Genomic DNA, 14,459 nt, shown 5'->3' on the forward strand with positions numbered 1-14,459 from the left:
CCTGCCAAAACAGACACGTCACTCCACAAAACTGAATGCTATAAAGCACACTGCAAACCTTGCAGATGTTTAAATGAAGACTGGTTTGTTTAGGGGTTTTTTCATCACTTAAATGATTAGCTCCTGCCCTTTAATCCCAGACTCAAACCTTCACCTCTCCCTGAAGTTAACACAGTTCACACACAGGCACCACAAACCCTGTGCTATCTTAACTCACTAAGATACCAAGTCGCAGGTGCTCACAAGTAGTGTACAGCTTTCCTCAAAACAGCACTAAAAATACACAGAGGCAAGTCCAGCCTGCCACTTTAAAGAGACAAAGAACACTTGTTGAACTAAGAAATGCTGCTGCTACTAGCATGGTGCAGTACAAGGCTTTTCTTGTGTCAGTTGCCAAGTGAACTAAATTTGGAAGCCCCCGCTGTAGTGAATTTCCAGGAAAATCAAGCACATCACCAACTGACATGCAGGAGGAGCTGTGGAAGTGTCGCTGGAGACCTTAACCCACCTTTTTCTTGTCCATTGCTGCTCAGCCCATTGACAACAGTTTTTGCAACATCGATTTCTTCATGTTCTGAAAGATAAATGAAGAAGTGGTTTCCAATAAAGATTTTTGCAAGTCTACAAGGCCTTCAGCTGACATGAATAAAATTGGCCCTTGTAAATTCAGGGGAACAAAGGAGACCAAGCTAGAAAGCAGCTCCAAAGGTCACCTAAGCCCTGTTTCTGAACCATGAATGAAACAAATCTACCTGTCACTTCTGACAAATGTTTGCCTAGTGAGTTCTTACAAACTTCCAGCACAGCCCTAATGCAACCTGTTCTAGTGGTTCCCAGCTTGTAAGCTCATCAGTGCTTAAACTGAATTACTAGGTCATGTTTTTCTGGACTCTCTTCAAATAGTTCACATTTTATTCAAAATGTTGTGCCAAAACCAGGACACGATACCCCAGTTGAGACTTGCTAAGATGCTAAAATTAAGTGGGAATATCATTCTACAGATCTTACATATGGCACTCCAAGTCTGGCATCTGCTTTATTTTTCACTCTGATGTAGCCTGTTACCCAGACAAACCCAGAAGTTTTCCTCCTCTCAACCAGCTCCCATTTCCTGGTCTCCCTTGATTTCCTTTGAACAGCTGATTTTTCCTATCCAAATATGAAACTATGTTTTCATTTCTACTAAAATATATCAAATTCAGATAATTTTTTCACGTTATCAGTAATTTTGAATTCCTATATTCCACACTGAAATAAGTTCAAGGACCTACTCCAGTTCAAGAGGTTTCTAGCTACTTTTTGGGCCAAAATTCAAGCAACAAATGTGAATAATTACATCAGAAAGAGACAGGAATATGACTAGTAATAAAAAGGAAGGCAAATGAGTGCAAGTGGAAAACAACACAGACTTACCAGAGCTCATTGTGGCAGAGGATCTTTCCTTTTTCACTTCTGGGCTTTCTTTATGTCTGTTTAAAGTGAAAGGCAGAATGATCACACATTATGTTCCATGTCTGTCCAGAAAGCACTGGACGCAATACTGAACATTTACCGCAAGAGTCAAGGTAACAGTCATAGTTTCTTAAAAAAAATTATTTTCAAATGCCAAGTGGATTCATGTCAAGCACCAGACACATTTTTTGCTGATAATGACAGAAATTAAAGATTACTTCTACCCAATACAAGCGCTGCTTCCAGACGTTAAGACTAATCTTTACACAAAATTGAAAGATGGTCATTTAAGTCTAGGAGTCTATAAAGGGCAAAGTGCAAGTCTGTCTAATTTCTAATATATAAGATGTGCATCACCTTTTAAGAGAATTTTAAAAAAATCAAAGTGACACTAAAAGCTTTAAACTAAAGCCCTCAAATTACAGCTTTTCTGTATTTCAAGGCAATCTGCCGCTCATATCAAAGCTAGTCTTTCCTTTGAAGGATATAACAATACAGAAGAGAAGCACTTGTTAAAATACATATTATAATTTGTGCACCAATCATTTCCAGCTGTGCAACGCTGCTGATATTTTCAGGATCGGACTCCAGTAAGTGAAACGTGAAAGTTGGAAGCTTTAATTCTCCTGGTACCAAAGGCAGTGAAATTGCCAAGTCAAGAGAAAAAATACCAGATGGGGACCAGAAGAAAAAGTCAGTTTTCATGGTGATGCCAGTCTGTGGAGGACAATTGTGAGGCCTATCTGTCCTCACTTCTGTGGGGACTTGATACCTGCAGCAAACAGGTTTCAATGTCACAGATGTTGGTTTGAATAGCCAAAGAGCATTTCTACAAAAAACAGCTCGTGCTTGACAACATCTCTCAACTCTCTAAAGGTCCTAGGTTGAATTAAAAGTCCTTTAATTTTGTGTTCCAATCTCCACCTCTCCCCCTGCCAAAAAGTTAGCCTCAAAGAAAATGAGATCAAGCATAGCTCCAGACAATTAATGGCTTTCATGACACAAATAGAAATATGCATCTGAAATCACAAAATCATGCAAAACCAAGAACCCCAATCTGAGGAGTATAAGGAAAATTGCTTGGGGAAACCAGAAGCTAAACAACAGAGCTGAAAATCCTTTTACATGAACTGGAGGCAGCAGTGGAACGTTGTAAGAGATGAAAATGCCCTTCAGGGAATTTAATTTGCTCTCCTGCCTCAAGCATCCCCTTTCTTAACCAGGATTTATTTCACGCCAACCAGAATATGAGCATGTTCAACAAACACTCAAAAGGAAAGAAAAGAAAATCCAACAAGCAAGTACAGTTAACAGATGAGTCTATAAAATGAGACATATCTGGATTCCCCAGCAAGCCACCCTAGGAAGAGCTGCCAACACCTAATAGTTTAAATATTTCCTTCACTAAAAGACCCACATAAGATATACACTGTGGGTTTGTGAAGGCTCAGCAGGATTCAACCTAGCTTCAAGTTGATCCCAGTAAAGTACAATGTAAAGTGTGGGGTGCAGTATAAAACCAGTCAACAACAAAAACTGAGTCCAACTTGAAAGCCTGATTTTGCCTGCCTGTACAGCTGCTTTTTGTTTCTACTATTTCATATTAAAAGTGAGTCCCTGAAAATGCAGACAAACATACTTAGTAATAATGGTCCTTCTGATCTCTGTATGTTTCCATTCCAAAAAGATGTCTTAGTTCAAGCAAACCAAAAAGAAACAGTCCCTATGTTCTCCAGCTTAAGGAGATTTGTAGCAATATTATGCTCTTCCACACATAGAAAAATGTTACAAATTAAACTCACTGGGATAAATACAAGTCCTTCCATGGGGCCTGCAGAAAACCACAAGAAGGGGCAATACTGCAGTAAATCTCAACTCCGCTTTAGGATCAACCTCTCTCTGAAGTTGAGGAGGTTGCTGGTACCCAGATGTTTTAACCCACCACTGTCCCTCCCCATGGGCTTTATGCAAGTCAACACAAAATTTCTTCTACTCCAAGTATCCCAAGAGGTTGCAATGCTTTCCTCTGGTATATTAGATTAAAAAGGAATGGCAAAAAAGTAATTCAGTCTATTGCCTTTTCAGGAGAGGAAAGAAAATGTATTGGCAAAGGCAGGGCCCACTGCTGCCACAATGCCAGAGCAACACTTCCCCTCCCACAATGGCAGTATCTGAGCAATTAAACCCATGACCACATGCTACACCCTTTTAAAATGTCTCATTTGTTTGGAAACAGTGACATCACAACTGCCATAAAACTCTGATTTCAGTGACGTATTTTTGATTCAAGTCTTGACATTGCTTACAGCATGAAGCACTGACCTTCACTGCATTAAGAAAAGCATTTAGGAAAGAATTCACACCAAAAAGAAGCATAATTACTTAGGATTAATAGATTAAATTATTTTCCACAAACAAGTGATTTGAGAATAAAAATAAAGTGATAATTAAAGAAGATTGCTAAAATTAAATGGAAGATGTGTACAAGCTCATTAGATCTAGATTGGATCTGGAAAAATTACTTTTCCACATATCCCCACACTTACACACTTACAGATTATGGAATTTGATCAAAATAACATGCATCCAGTGTTCACTTAGTGTGAAACTAATCAGCTTCCTTCAAGCACTCAAACATGTGCTTAGTGCAAGTTCCCAGACACTGAATGGATTCAGCATGCTCAGGGTGAGAGTAACCAATCCTGAGTCCATGTGTTGGTCTAACTCCCAAAACTCCATTTAAAAGTTGATTTTGATCAGCTGAGAATCTGCACACAGATCGGCTGCATGCAAGTAGAAATAGCTTCTATTTACAGTGACAAAATTATGGTGCATGTTTGGCGTTGAGGACACGCTTTGGCACCTTTATTGCACCAGGGCTACAGAGTTATTCTACTTGTCATCCATACACTTGGCCCAAACCCCATACTGAAGTCATATCAGGCCTATCTCAGTCCTAAGGCTGCTCCTGGGTTCAGATGGACAGTCCAGCCAGATAACACATCTGCCCATGGCGCCGGTGCAGCCAAGTATTGGCCTCTAACAGTTGGGAAGGCACATGCTGTAAGCCAGTGTGCTAAGGACATTTGGGTGGTACATCCTTAGTCAGATTAGTCCCTGCCAGGTTGGGCAGACAGCCTGTCCCTGGACATAGGTGGGTCTGGAATCATTTGCTGCTCCCCAGTTCCCCTCAAGAACTTTCTGTAGACATGGCTAAGCCATTCCTGTAGACACACACAGTATGCACAGCAGTACTTCAGAAGGGAGCGTTTCAAAGGGAACCAAGAATGAGGTCTCTTGTATCAGTGTTAAAAACTGAGAACTCCCTATTCCAGATCAGGCAAAGAAAAAACAAACAAACAAAACAAACAAAAAAAACAACAAAACCACACAACTAGAAAAAATACTCCTAAGCAAACACGCACGTGTCTCCTTCCAGCCCCCTGCTCCGACCAGCTAACCAGTGTGTCCTCACTAGACTGGAATTAGTGCCTTTCCTGAAATGTGACAGACATAGCAACAAAGGCTTCAAAGCTGCACAACATGCAAAACACAATGAAAGGTAATGAATTCCTCAGGGCATAATCCAGCAGCTGCAACCCTGAAAATACCAATGTCCATACATAACATCCACCAATTCCTTGTCAGTTCAGTCCTACCTCTAGACAGATGTTTAACTTTTCCTTCCTCCCTTTCACCCCCAGCACATTTCTCCAAGGCTGCAGTCCCTTCCCTACTTGGTGTGGAAAAGAGAGCAGTGCATTCAGAAGCCTATTTAGGAGGAATGCAGATAAGTGGCAACCACTTCTGTACAGCCTGTCTGGATTATCTCACATGCTCTAAAGGTTTGAATATTCCCCCTACGAAGGCAGGGGGTAACAAACAGCTCATTAATAGTTCTAAGCAAGGACACATGCTCTTAAGTCACTGGTATCTCAGCTAAGAGTTGCAGGCAGTGGTTAATTTTAGTGGTCTAATGTGAGTGTGGGGGAAAAGTAACTTCCTTTCTTCCCTTCTTATTACTGACAGCTCTGGTGACTCACAAAGGACTTTAAAACAACTGCTAGACATGAGAAGAACATTCAAAACTTACTGCGCTGGTCCTTTATACCCTTGAGATGCAGACTCCTTCATTTTTTCTCACTTTTAAGTTTTTCACATTTTCAACGTTTTCTCTCTAGATACAAGAGCTTTAAGTGTTTTGTGGCTGCATTTAAAAGAAAAATCAAATTCTTATTTATATTAGTATAAAGTAGGAGTTGAGGCTATCAGAAAAAATTGTAAGCTTTCAGACTGAAAGGATGATTAGCAACCACAAAACTTACTTTTCACCAGGTCAGGTCTTACAGCGCACTCATTTGTTTCATCCCGGCTCAGACCCTTTCTCACAATGCCATCAGTGCCCCTGACCCAAATGCTCCTCTTCAACGAGCCATGTCAGCAATATGGAGTCCCAAATCTGGAAAGTGGGTAAAAAGCTGCACTGCAGTCAGTGCCTCCCACTAGCAGGTTCCTCTGCCTAAAAGAACTTGCACATCTCCTGTGCCCTTGTCACCTCACATCATACAAAATGTGACAAGAAAAAAAAAAATTTAGAATATAGAGCAGGCAGCTCAGGTTAACCCAGGCAATCAGCTCTCTCTACAACTATCATTATTTTTTTATTCCAGAACACTGAAACATGTTGTGTGCAATTTTTATTTTAAGGGTTAAAGAACATCCTGTCATTCCTTCAGAAGACATTATGCTCCTAAGAATAAAAGTAATGAAAAGAGTATGAGTAAGCAAGCAGTGCACATAGAATACTCACACCAATTCTGTACAAGACAACAGCTTCCACACACTCTTCAGCAAGTGTTAAGACAGCAGAGAGAGAGAGGACTGAAAGCTCACTAAATGAAACAAATGGCATCATTACACACCAGCTTGGATAAGGTGTTCTTATAAATAATTGAACTTACAGCTATTACAACAAATACAGCACATTTCAAATGCAGTACTGCATCCTTTTTTTTTTTTCTTTAAATATAGCGTGTGTCTGTTGCCTTCCAGATGGGCAAATCTAACTTATCTGGGGCATAGGTGCCAGTTTTTGTGCAATATTTGAGGAATGTGCCTCTCTTAATAATAAAACTTAAATAGGAAATGTAAACTAGATGATACAGCTTGAAGAATTCAGAGATGCTTTTGAACGAAGTCATCTTATAGTCATCAACTTCACAGTAAACAGTTTACTGCAACCTGAGTTAACTCAGTTCAAGGTCACCACTTGTGGAGCAGGGGGCAGAAAAGAATCTCCTGGGTCATCCAGCCTACTCCCATGCTATTGCAGGCAACTGTGTCATACAACCCTGTGCAAGAACACTTCACATTCCAGCTTAAAACTGCTAAAGTTTCCCGCCTCCACTGCTCTTCCTGGAAGCCTGCTCCAGAACTCGCTCCTCTTATGGCATGAATTCTGTTTCTTGTTTGCAGCCTAAATTAAATTCATGAGCAGCTACAGCTAAATTGTTTTGCACTAACACAATTTTTCCGTTTAAACAGGTTTCCTCCTTGCACATGCCTCGATCCATGCATTTTTAGAAAACAATTGCACGTCTGAGTCTTTCTTTTGCAAGCCTGTAAACAAGCATTCCTGAAGAAATTGGTCGGCATGCTGTCACCACCTCTTTAAAATCTGGCAAATAGTGAAAGACTTCAAAAGGTCGGTAGGCCAAAGTCTAAATTCCACTTAACGTCACACAGCCAGTGAGCAAAGCCTACAGCCGACATGCCCAACAGCTGAACAGCAAGGGTGAAAAGGTAATTCATCTCTTTTTGTCCATTCTAACTTTCACCTGTATACTAAAATGAATTCCATGATTAGTGCTAGTTCACATAGTGATTTGATGTTTATAGGAACCTCCCTGCAAAGAAACAGACTGGAATAATTTCATACTAGCCACTAAACCTTCATTAAACACTGACTTATACCTGGAAGAGTGTGTGGATGAAAGGTGGCTCCTGCTTGGGCCATCAACCTCCGGCTCTGCTGCAGACTCAGGATTTGAAAAAGGGCCATCCAGAAGTTTGTTTGGCTCACAACAGACTTGACACGCGGTTTACCTCCCATTCCCTCTGGATAAGTAACTGCTCACATCCCTGCCTTACAGCCACAAACATTTCTTTTCCTGACAATAGACTCTAAATACATTGTAACTGGGCTTTGACTCCCTCCTGCGTCTGTCGTGACTGCCCTCTGTTTTTAGTATTTGACAGCTGAGATATGGTGACAGTAGCCCTGGCCCATGTATCATGGGTGTCAGCTGAAGGAATAAATGCCTTTCTACCACACCCATACGCCCAAGCAACTCACATCAACACTTTGAAACTTCAGAAAGAAAAACAAATATTTCCAGTATATTTTAAATAAAATGTCATCTCCCTCTTAGCAGAAGACACCAAGCACAGCACTTGACAGCAGCAGAAGCTGAGATTTCTGTTCAGATTTATCTGCAGTATGTATGATCACATCTCATAGATGGAAGCATGTTACAAACAAACCGTACATCCAATAAAAGGGAGCTCACTGGGCACAGCTCTCAGGCTGGCAGCTCCAGGGAAGGCTGTAAATGACTTAACAGCATACCACAGCCTGGGACTGCTCAGGACACTTAACTGAGATTCACACAGAACTGGGGCAAGGAGCACACAACTACTGAAATGGGAATTTATTTACAGGTAAGGGGTAATTCGTTCCATGACACCCGATTTACCTTTGTTGCAAAAGGAAAATCTTTCAATCTGCAATGACCGCACCCAGCCAAGAGGATGCTGCTTTTATACTTCAGCTGGAAGAAATGGAGGATTCACTGAGTTCAAGCAGTTGTGAGACTACTTGTAAGAGCTGTGCAGCTGGGATGCTCTGGGTACTGCACCTAACTCTCTGCAGACCTCTGATATGGGGCCACTTGTGCCTCGGGAGAACAATTGCTGTAAATAAACAGACCCAAATTCCAGAAGCCCTAATTATGTATAACAATGAATCCATTCAGCTGACTGCAGGATTGAGAGACACAAACACTGCATTGCATTTACTACAGTGAATGGCATTCTATAAATACAAATCAATTAGATCATCTAAACAACATCCAGCAGCTTCTCTTGCATGATTTTGTATAACAAAGACTACAAAGGCTGTCTTCACCTCTATCACACTCTCAAACACTAAAGTAGTAAATAAGAGGAAGTTGCATTAAGCAGAAATACTAATTAGAGAATGACAAGTGTCTCAAAGTTCAAATCCAGTTCACAAACATATTACAGAAAATGCACCTTTGACATATAAAGCCGATCCTTTAGCCACTTTAATGCTACAGCCCACATTGTACCATTCCAGACACATCCTGAGCTTCCCAGTTGTGTAAGGCAAAGAATTGTGCAGGCCTGAATGAGTGCTCATTGTGGGAACCACATCAAATCTTAAATTTTAATTACAACCTCTCCTAGCATTAGCTGTTCTGAAGCTCTGTACAAACACTCACTAACCAACAGTTAATACTTTTCAAGACATATAGGTGACAGTCTTATTTCATACCAAGACAGAAGATTTGAGCCTCTATCCTATACAACATCCAAAACTAGCTGATCTGGCATAGTGTAACAGAGCCTTACAGGTATCAGTCTTACAGGTTGCTTTTTATAGTTCCAAATTAAGAAAAATCACTTTGAGAGGTGGTCTGATTTACACACAACTGCAGCAACCTCCAGAGAACCACACAGAGCTAAGTCTAACCAAAGCACACAGGAAGCCAGGCATACAATACTGCCAACACATCTCTGACAAACCTAGTTGGAAACAAGCTGAAATGAGACAGGGTCGTTTTCTTTAGCCTTTTTCAACCTGAAAGCACTGCTATGCTAGTAAAATTGCCAGGGGACTAATTCATCTGCCTGGATATCAGACACAAAAGGGTCTCAGCAAAACTCAGAAGGCTGGCCACTGTCACACATCCAAGGCCAGACAGCAAACTCATGCCTGCCAGGGAATTCGGGCTGGAGCACTGGCTTGCTAATCCTGATGGACTGTGCTGCCTCTAGAGTTACCTCCATGCTAGAAGGAAAGACACAGTGACTGCTTCTCTACTCACTACTGAAAACACTTGCAGAAGGCCAAACTGATGGGTGAAGTAACAGTCTGACATTCCAAGTGTCTCCAGAAATAGCAAAAAGTTACCTTCCAAAAGCTAGTCCTCATCTTTACTGCTCTCTGACTCCTCCAGCCTCAGGTGACAAATTCATATATTGCTGAGAATCCCACATCCATTCTCTTCACTTTCCTCTTAGTAACTGCCTCAGAATCCACATTCAGGAACTCCTTTCAACCTCTCCTTCCCATAAAAATAATTAGGAGAAAGAACCAGTCACTAGGGTAAGGAGGCAAGCGCATGTCCATTTCCCTTAATGAGAACACAAACTCACGTAAAGACTATCTTGGCATTGCCTCTTTTCAATCAGCAACTGGAAATACCTATCCAAATGAAAGCTGCCTTCTGAAAATCAGTGTGCACTGCCCACCAGACCTACCCACTCGGTGTATATTAGCATATGCCAGAGTCATATAAAGTCTTGGGAGTTCAGCTCACAGCAGGTCTAGCAGAGGTAGATGTGACTAACTGTGACTAAAAACCATACTGGTGTCCTTACCTCAATTCAGGCTTTTCAGTCAATGGAGCCATTTTCTTAGTCTCTTGATTTCACTTCATGAGAGGCACGAAAGAGTTAAAACCTTTCACTGTGTTGCCCAGTCACTTGGCTGCTGAAGTGTAAGAAATCTGTGGAGGCATCTCTCTTTCTCTCTGGCACCCTTAAATATTTTGCTCCTCCTACTTCTGTGCTTTAATTAGCCAGCTGGTTCTTAGTCACCCCATCCTGTCACTAGGCTTGCTCACCAACAGCCACCCCCACCCAGCCTGCCTGTCACACCCCTGCCACTGTCATCACCAAGGACACTGTCTCTTCCTGCAGTTCTAGAGCCGGGGAAAGGAAAGAGAAAAAGGCTGGAGGTGACACTCCAGGGTAGCATTGGTACAGGATGCACTTGAGAAGAGAAGTGACAGAAAGACCTTGAAGGGCTGTTAAATTACAGTGAAAGTACTTGAAAAAGCACTTTTCTGTTTTTTTTAAATCAGGCAGCATCCACTTCTCAAGGAAGGAAAATTTTCATCAGCACTGGACATGGCAGATCCTATTTCAATGGATCTGAAGGGGCAGCTAAAGTTTCTGCCCTTGGCAGTTGTGATTTGCAGCATAACTAACATAACATGACACATAGAAACTAACTGCTTGTATGGCTATTACATATTATATGCCCAATCCATGAGCATTGTAACAGGCATCAAAAAAGCTTCTGAGCCATTAGCTGGACTAGGGTGTCCCTAGAGTGGAGTGTCCCCACCACAGTGCAGCTTGGCAACCTAAAACTTGCCCTGGAGTGGAAGTGATGCCAGCTTTTAGGAGAGCAAGGGTATACTCACACATCCCTAGGCCTGGGCAGCCATTGGCAAGCAAGGCAAACTGCAGCACAGAATCATTCCTCCTTCCACAGCCAATGGCTACAACACAAACAATATCTACAACACAAACAACTGAGACAAAGATTTCCTCAACTCAGACATTGGAGGCTGGCTCATGCAAGACCAAGTGGTAATTTAATAGTGGAAATAATTTGAAGGAAGCCCCTAAGCCTCTTGGTTCCATCCTTTGTCACCAGCACTGGCTTTTGTGACTGACCCTCCACTGTATCTCTATTCACAGCCTGTCTCTGGATTTTGATCCCTCCAATACACACATACAGGCACTGATCTGCTGCCAGACTTATAGACTGATAAAATGTACTGAAAATTATTGCAAGACGAGCATCTCAGCATTCCAATGAGACCTAGAAGGCAACATATGGCAAGAGCTGCTGATTGCAGAAGGGCAGAGAGCAAAGTTGACTTTGTAGGTCAGAGCTTACACTACTAATCCTTTCAGTAAAATGTTAGCAAAGAACACAGAACAAAGGTCTCCAAATACCTACACATATAAACCCATACTGATGTTCTGTCAAATGCTGACTGGGGTAGGGTGAGCAACACAAGCTCTCCTTTTTCCTCCCCAATACATCCTTTAGCATCCAAATACTCAGCTCCCACCCAATGAAGCATTTCATTGTAAACCAAAAGAGGCACAACTCTGACTTGGTATATTGGCTACGGGGCCAAAAAGGGCTGGGAAATATTGCTCTATTTTACTTCATTTAAGACCAACTCCAAACCTCAGTGTGAACATGACACTGGTAGTTCTCATCAGAGTAAAACAAAGGGCTCTGGAGCCCACATTTACTACCACATCCCAAAGACTAAGGCTGGGGAGCTTGTACCTGGGCTTTTCATTTCATCTACCACAGCAGATAGCAGACACTATTAGCACAACTCAGGCCTGGATCTAGGTTTAGATTCTAGTCCCTTTACATTCAAGGGGTGTTTGGTTTGGGTGAAGGAGGAAGAGGGTCATTTCAGACATATCAACAGTCAAAATAAAGGGTGATGAAAAACAACATGTATGTTTTGAGTTGTCAGATCCCACTCTCCTCTTTACAAAAAAAAAAAAAAAAAAAAAAAAAAAAAAAAAAAAAAAAAAAAAAAAAAGGGCAAACCAAACAACCAAACAAAAAACCTAACCCCATGTGGCTCTCAGAAACAAACCAGAAAAGCCCACAAAATCCTCCACATTGTCCAAAGTGAACTGTGCAGTCAACATCAGCTCCAATTATTTGAAACATACTTATTTACAAAACATGAAACACAGTTTACAGAGGATACAACAGGAGATACCCCTCACAACCCAAAGACAACCTTCTTGATCTCATTCAAGTCTGTTGTGGAGCTTGGACCACATGAGAGCAGGTCAGTTGGAAGCCCTATTTGCTGTGTAGTAGGGGCTCATAAACAAGCCCCTCATAGTTTGTTTTCAGGTAAGAAAAATAACTGTGATTAAAAAAACATGCTGTAAAAATAACAGCTAGTGAATGAAAGCATGGCACCCAGGGAAAGGCAAAGTAAGGAAGGATTCAGAAGTTGGCTCACATCCCAAGTTAGGAGGGTCAGGTCAAGATGAGGTTTGAAACCTTCCTGGTCTTTGGAGAAACCAGCTCAGAGGACCTCAAACAGCTTGGCAAGGAGAGAGGAGCTTTTGTTACAGAGCACCACTTGAATGGAAAACGGAATTTTCACAGAATTCCACTTGGGTAAAGAGCAGCAAGCTTTGCCTGGCAGCAGGGCCACAGAGCCTGGTTGTTTCTAAAGTTAACCTTGAGTGCAGGATAAAAAGCTTCATGAAGTGTTGATGTTATACCATCAACCCACTGTACTAATGTACTGTGCACTGCAATTTTCCTGGAATCTGCTGCTGCACAATCTCTGCTGTGTTTTTCCCCATAATACTGTGCCTTTGTGAAAGATAACTTCATCATCGTGGCTGAAGGAAATACCAAAAAGGAACAAATTAATTTTCTCAACAAAGAAAGTCTTTGGCATAACAGAAGCAGATGCTGGTTCTAGGATATTCTGGACACCTGCTCTAGTAGCCACTGGACAAACCTGCTTTCACCAGAGGGAGTAATTTTCCAGTTATAAGTTACCCTGGAAAGTTTTGTTGCATAATCCATCGAGTTTTTATAATTTTGATAAATATCAAATGGTTATACTAGTTCTTTTATGCCACCCCAATATGCTACGGGACTAGGCTTTCCAGCTACCAGCAGAAGGCGGAGGTGCTGTGACATGCAGTTTAGAAAAGGAGGTACTTTTGATAGATCTGGGAAATGCTAAACAAAAGTGACTGAAGTTACTTCATTCTGCAGATGGAGGAGGAAGACAAGCAAACTTACATCATGCTAGTGCTTTTAGTTCAGTTCCAGGGTTTGAATTGCAAAACAAAACTCAGCCAAAATAACACGCTGCTGCCAGAGTTCCACCCAGTACTGTCAAATGAGCACAAACTCATTCACCCAACATCCTCACCCTGCTTTGTTATGAAACAGCCACCCAGGTTCTGGTTAGGTTGGTATTAGAGCACCCTCCCTGCTATAAAAGATGAACCCTACCCTGCCCCAAAGCTCCCAACACACAGATCCCCTTGACCAGAGCCTGAATTCTGCAGCTCAGTCCTGCCCAGCTGAAATGCAAGGGAAGCAGCACCACTACAGAAGGAAATACTGTCATCAGCAGCCCCTACAATCTGCCAGGCTGCTCCTTCCAACTGCACAAGGACTCAGGAAGCACTTCCAGCTGAGTCTGCATGGCATAAGGTGTTCAGACTGTCACCAGAGACTGAGCAAAATTCCTTGGAAAGATGTATATAGGTCTTTTAAGAGCTCTAGATAGAACAATCTGTCAGTAGGAGCAAGTCTTTAGGACAGAAGTTAAGGGCCAGCAAGAGGTCCTTGTAACAACAAGGTACGTATTAATCCAGTGGAAGCACATAACCTGCTAAGCATAGAGAGAGAAGAGCAGAGAACACAAGAAAAAGTGCTAAAAAAAGTTTTCAAATGGCTGAGTAAAGCAAATTCAGAACTTGTCTTCCTTGCTGAAGATTGAAGAACTGTTCTCGTGTCCCTTTAGGCTGCTGAAAATAAGGGCTGTACTGGATCCCTCATTTAAAACAGAATGAAATATCAACTGGTAGGATCACGGTTTACCTGCACTCAGAATCTATAGCATCTTAAGGTAAACTTCAGTGAGAGGCATGGCACCTGCTGCTGTTGACTACAGAACTCCATGGGAGCTGGACAGGCTCTCTTACACCCACACAAACTGGGAGTGATCAGCTGTTCAGCAGGCACCTGAGCAGCACTTTTTTTCCAGCTCTACTGATCTGCTGACCTCTCTTAACTCCCATGCAGAAAACGAAGTTCCTCTGCCTACAATAGTTGCTGACTGTGGTCCAAGCAATGTGTGGAATTCAGGACCTGCTACATGCAGCAC

The 14,459-nt window shown here is 41.9% G+C and overlaps 1 protein-coding gene across 17 annotated transcripts in view; it reads right to left on the bottom strand.

Moving 5' to 3' along the window:
* Positions 1 to 14,459, bottom strand: part of SORBS1 (sorbin and SH3 domain containing 1) — a 161,917-nt gene that overhangs the window by 63,820 nt on the left and 83,638 nt on the right. For 3 of the 17 annotated variants that reach the window (XM_066323990.1, XM_066323992.1, XM_066323991.1), the window contains 2 exons: positions 1,414 to 1,469; positions 509 to 574 (listed from right to left, as the gene is read on the bottom strand). In XM_066323990.1, the coding sequence (XP_066180087.1) occupies positions 509 to 574; positions 1,414 to 1,423 (76 nt within the window). In that variant the 5' untranslated portion in view covers positions 1,424 to 1,469. Of the gene's footprint in view, positions 1 to 508; positions 575 to 1,413; positions 1,470 to 10,137; positions 10,265 to 14,459 lie in introns of those variants that run through there. The other 14 variants (XM_066324013.1, XM_066324017.1, XM_066324014.1 and 11 more) reach the window with 12 other exon arrangements.

This window comes from Sylvia atricapilla, chromosome 8 (genome assembly GCF_009819655.1).
Source record: "Sylvia atricapilla isolate bSylAtr1 chromosome 8, bSylAtr1.pri, whole genome shotgun sequence".
NCBI lineage: Eukaryota > Metazoa > Chordata > Aves > Passeriformes > Sylviidae > Sylvia > Sylvia atricapilla.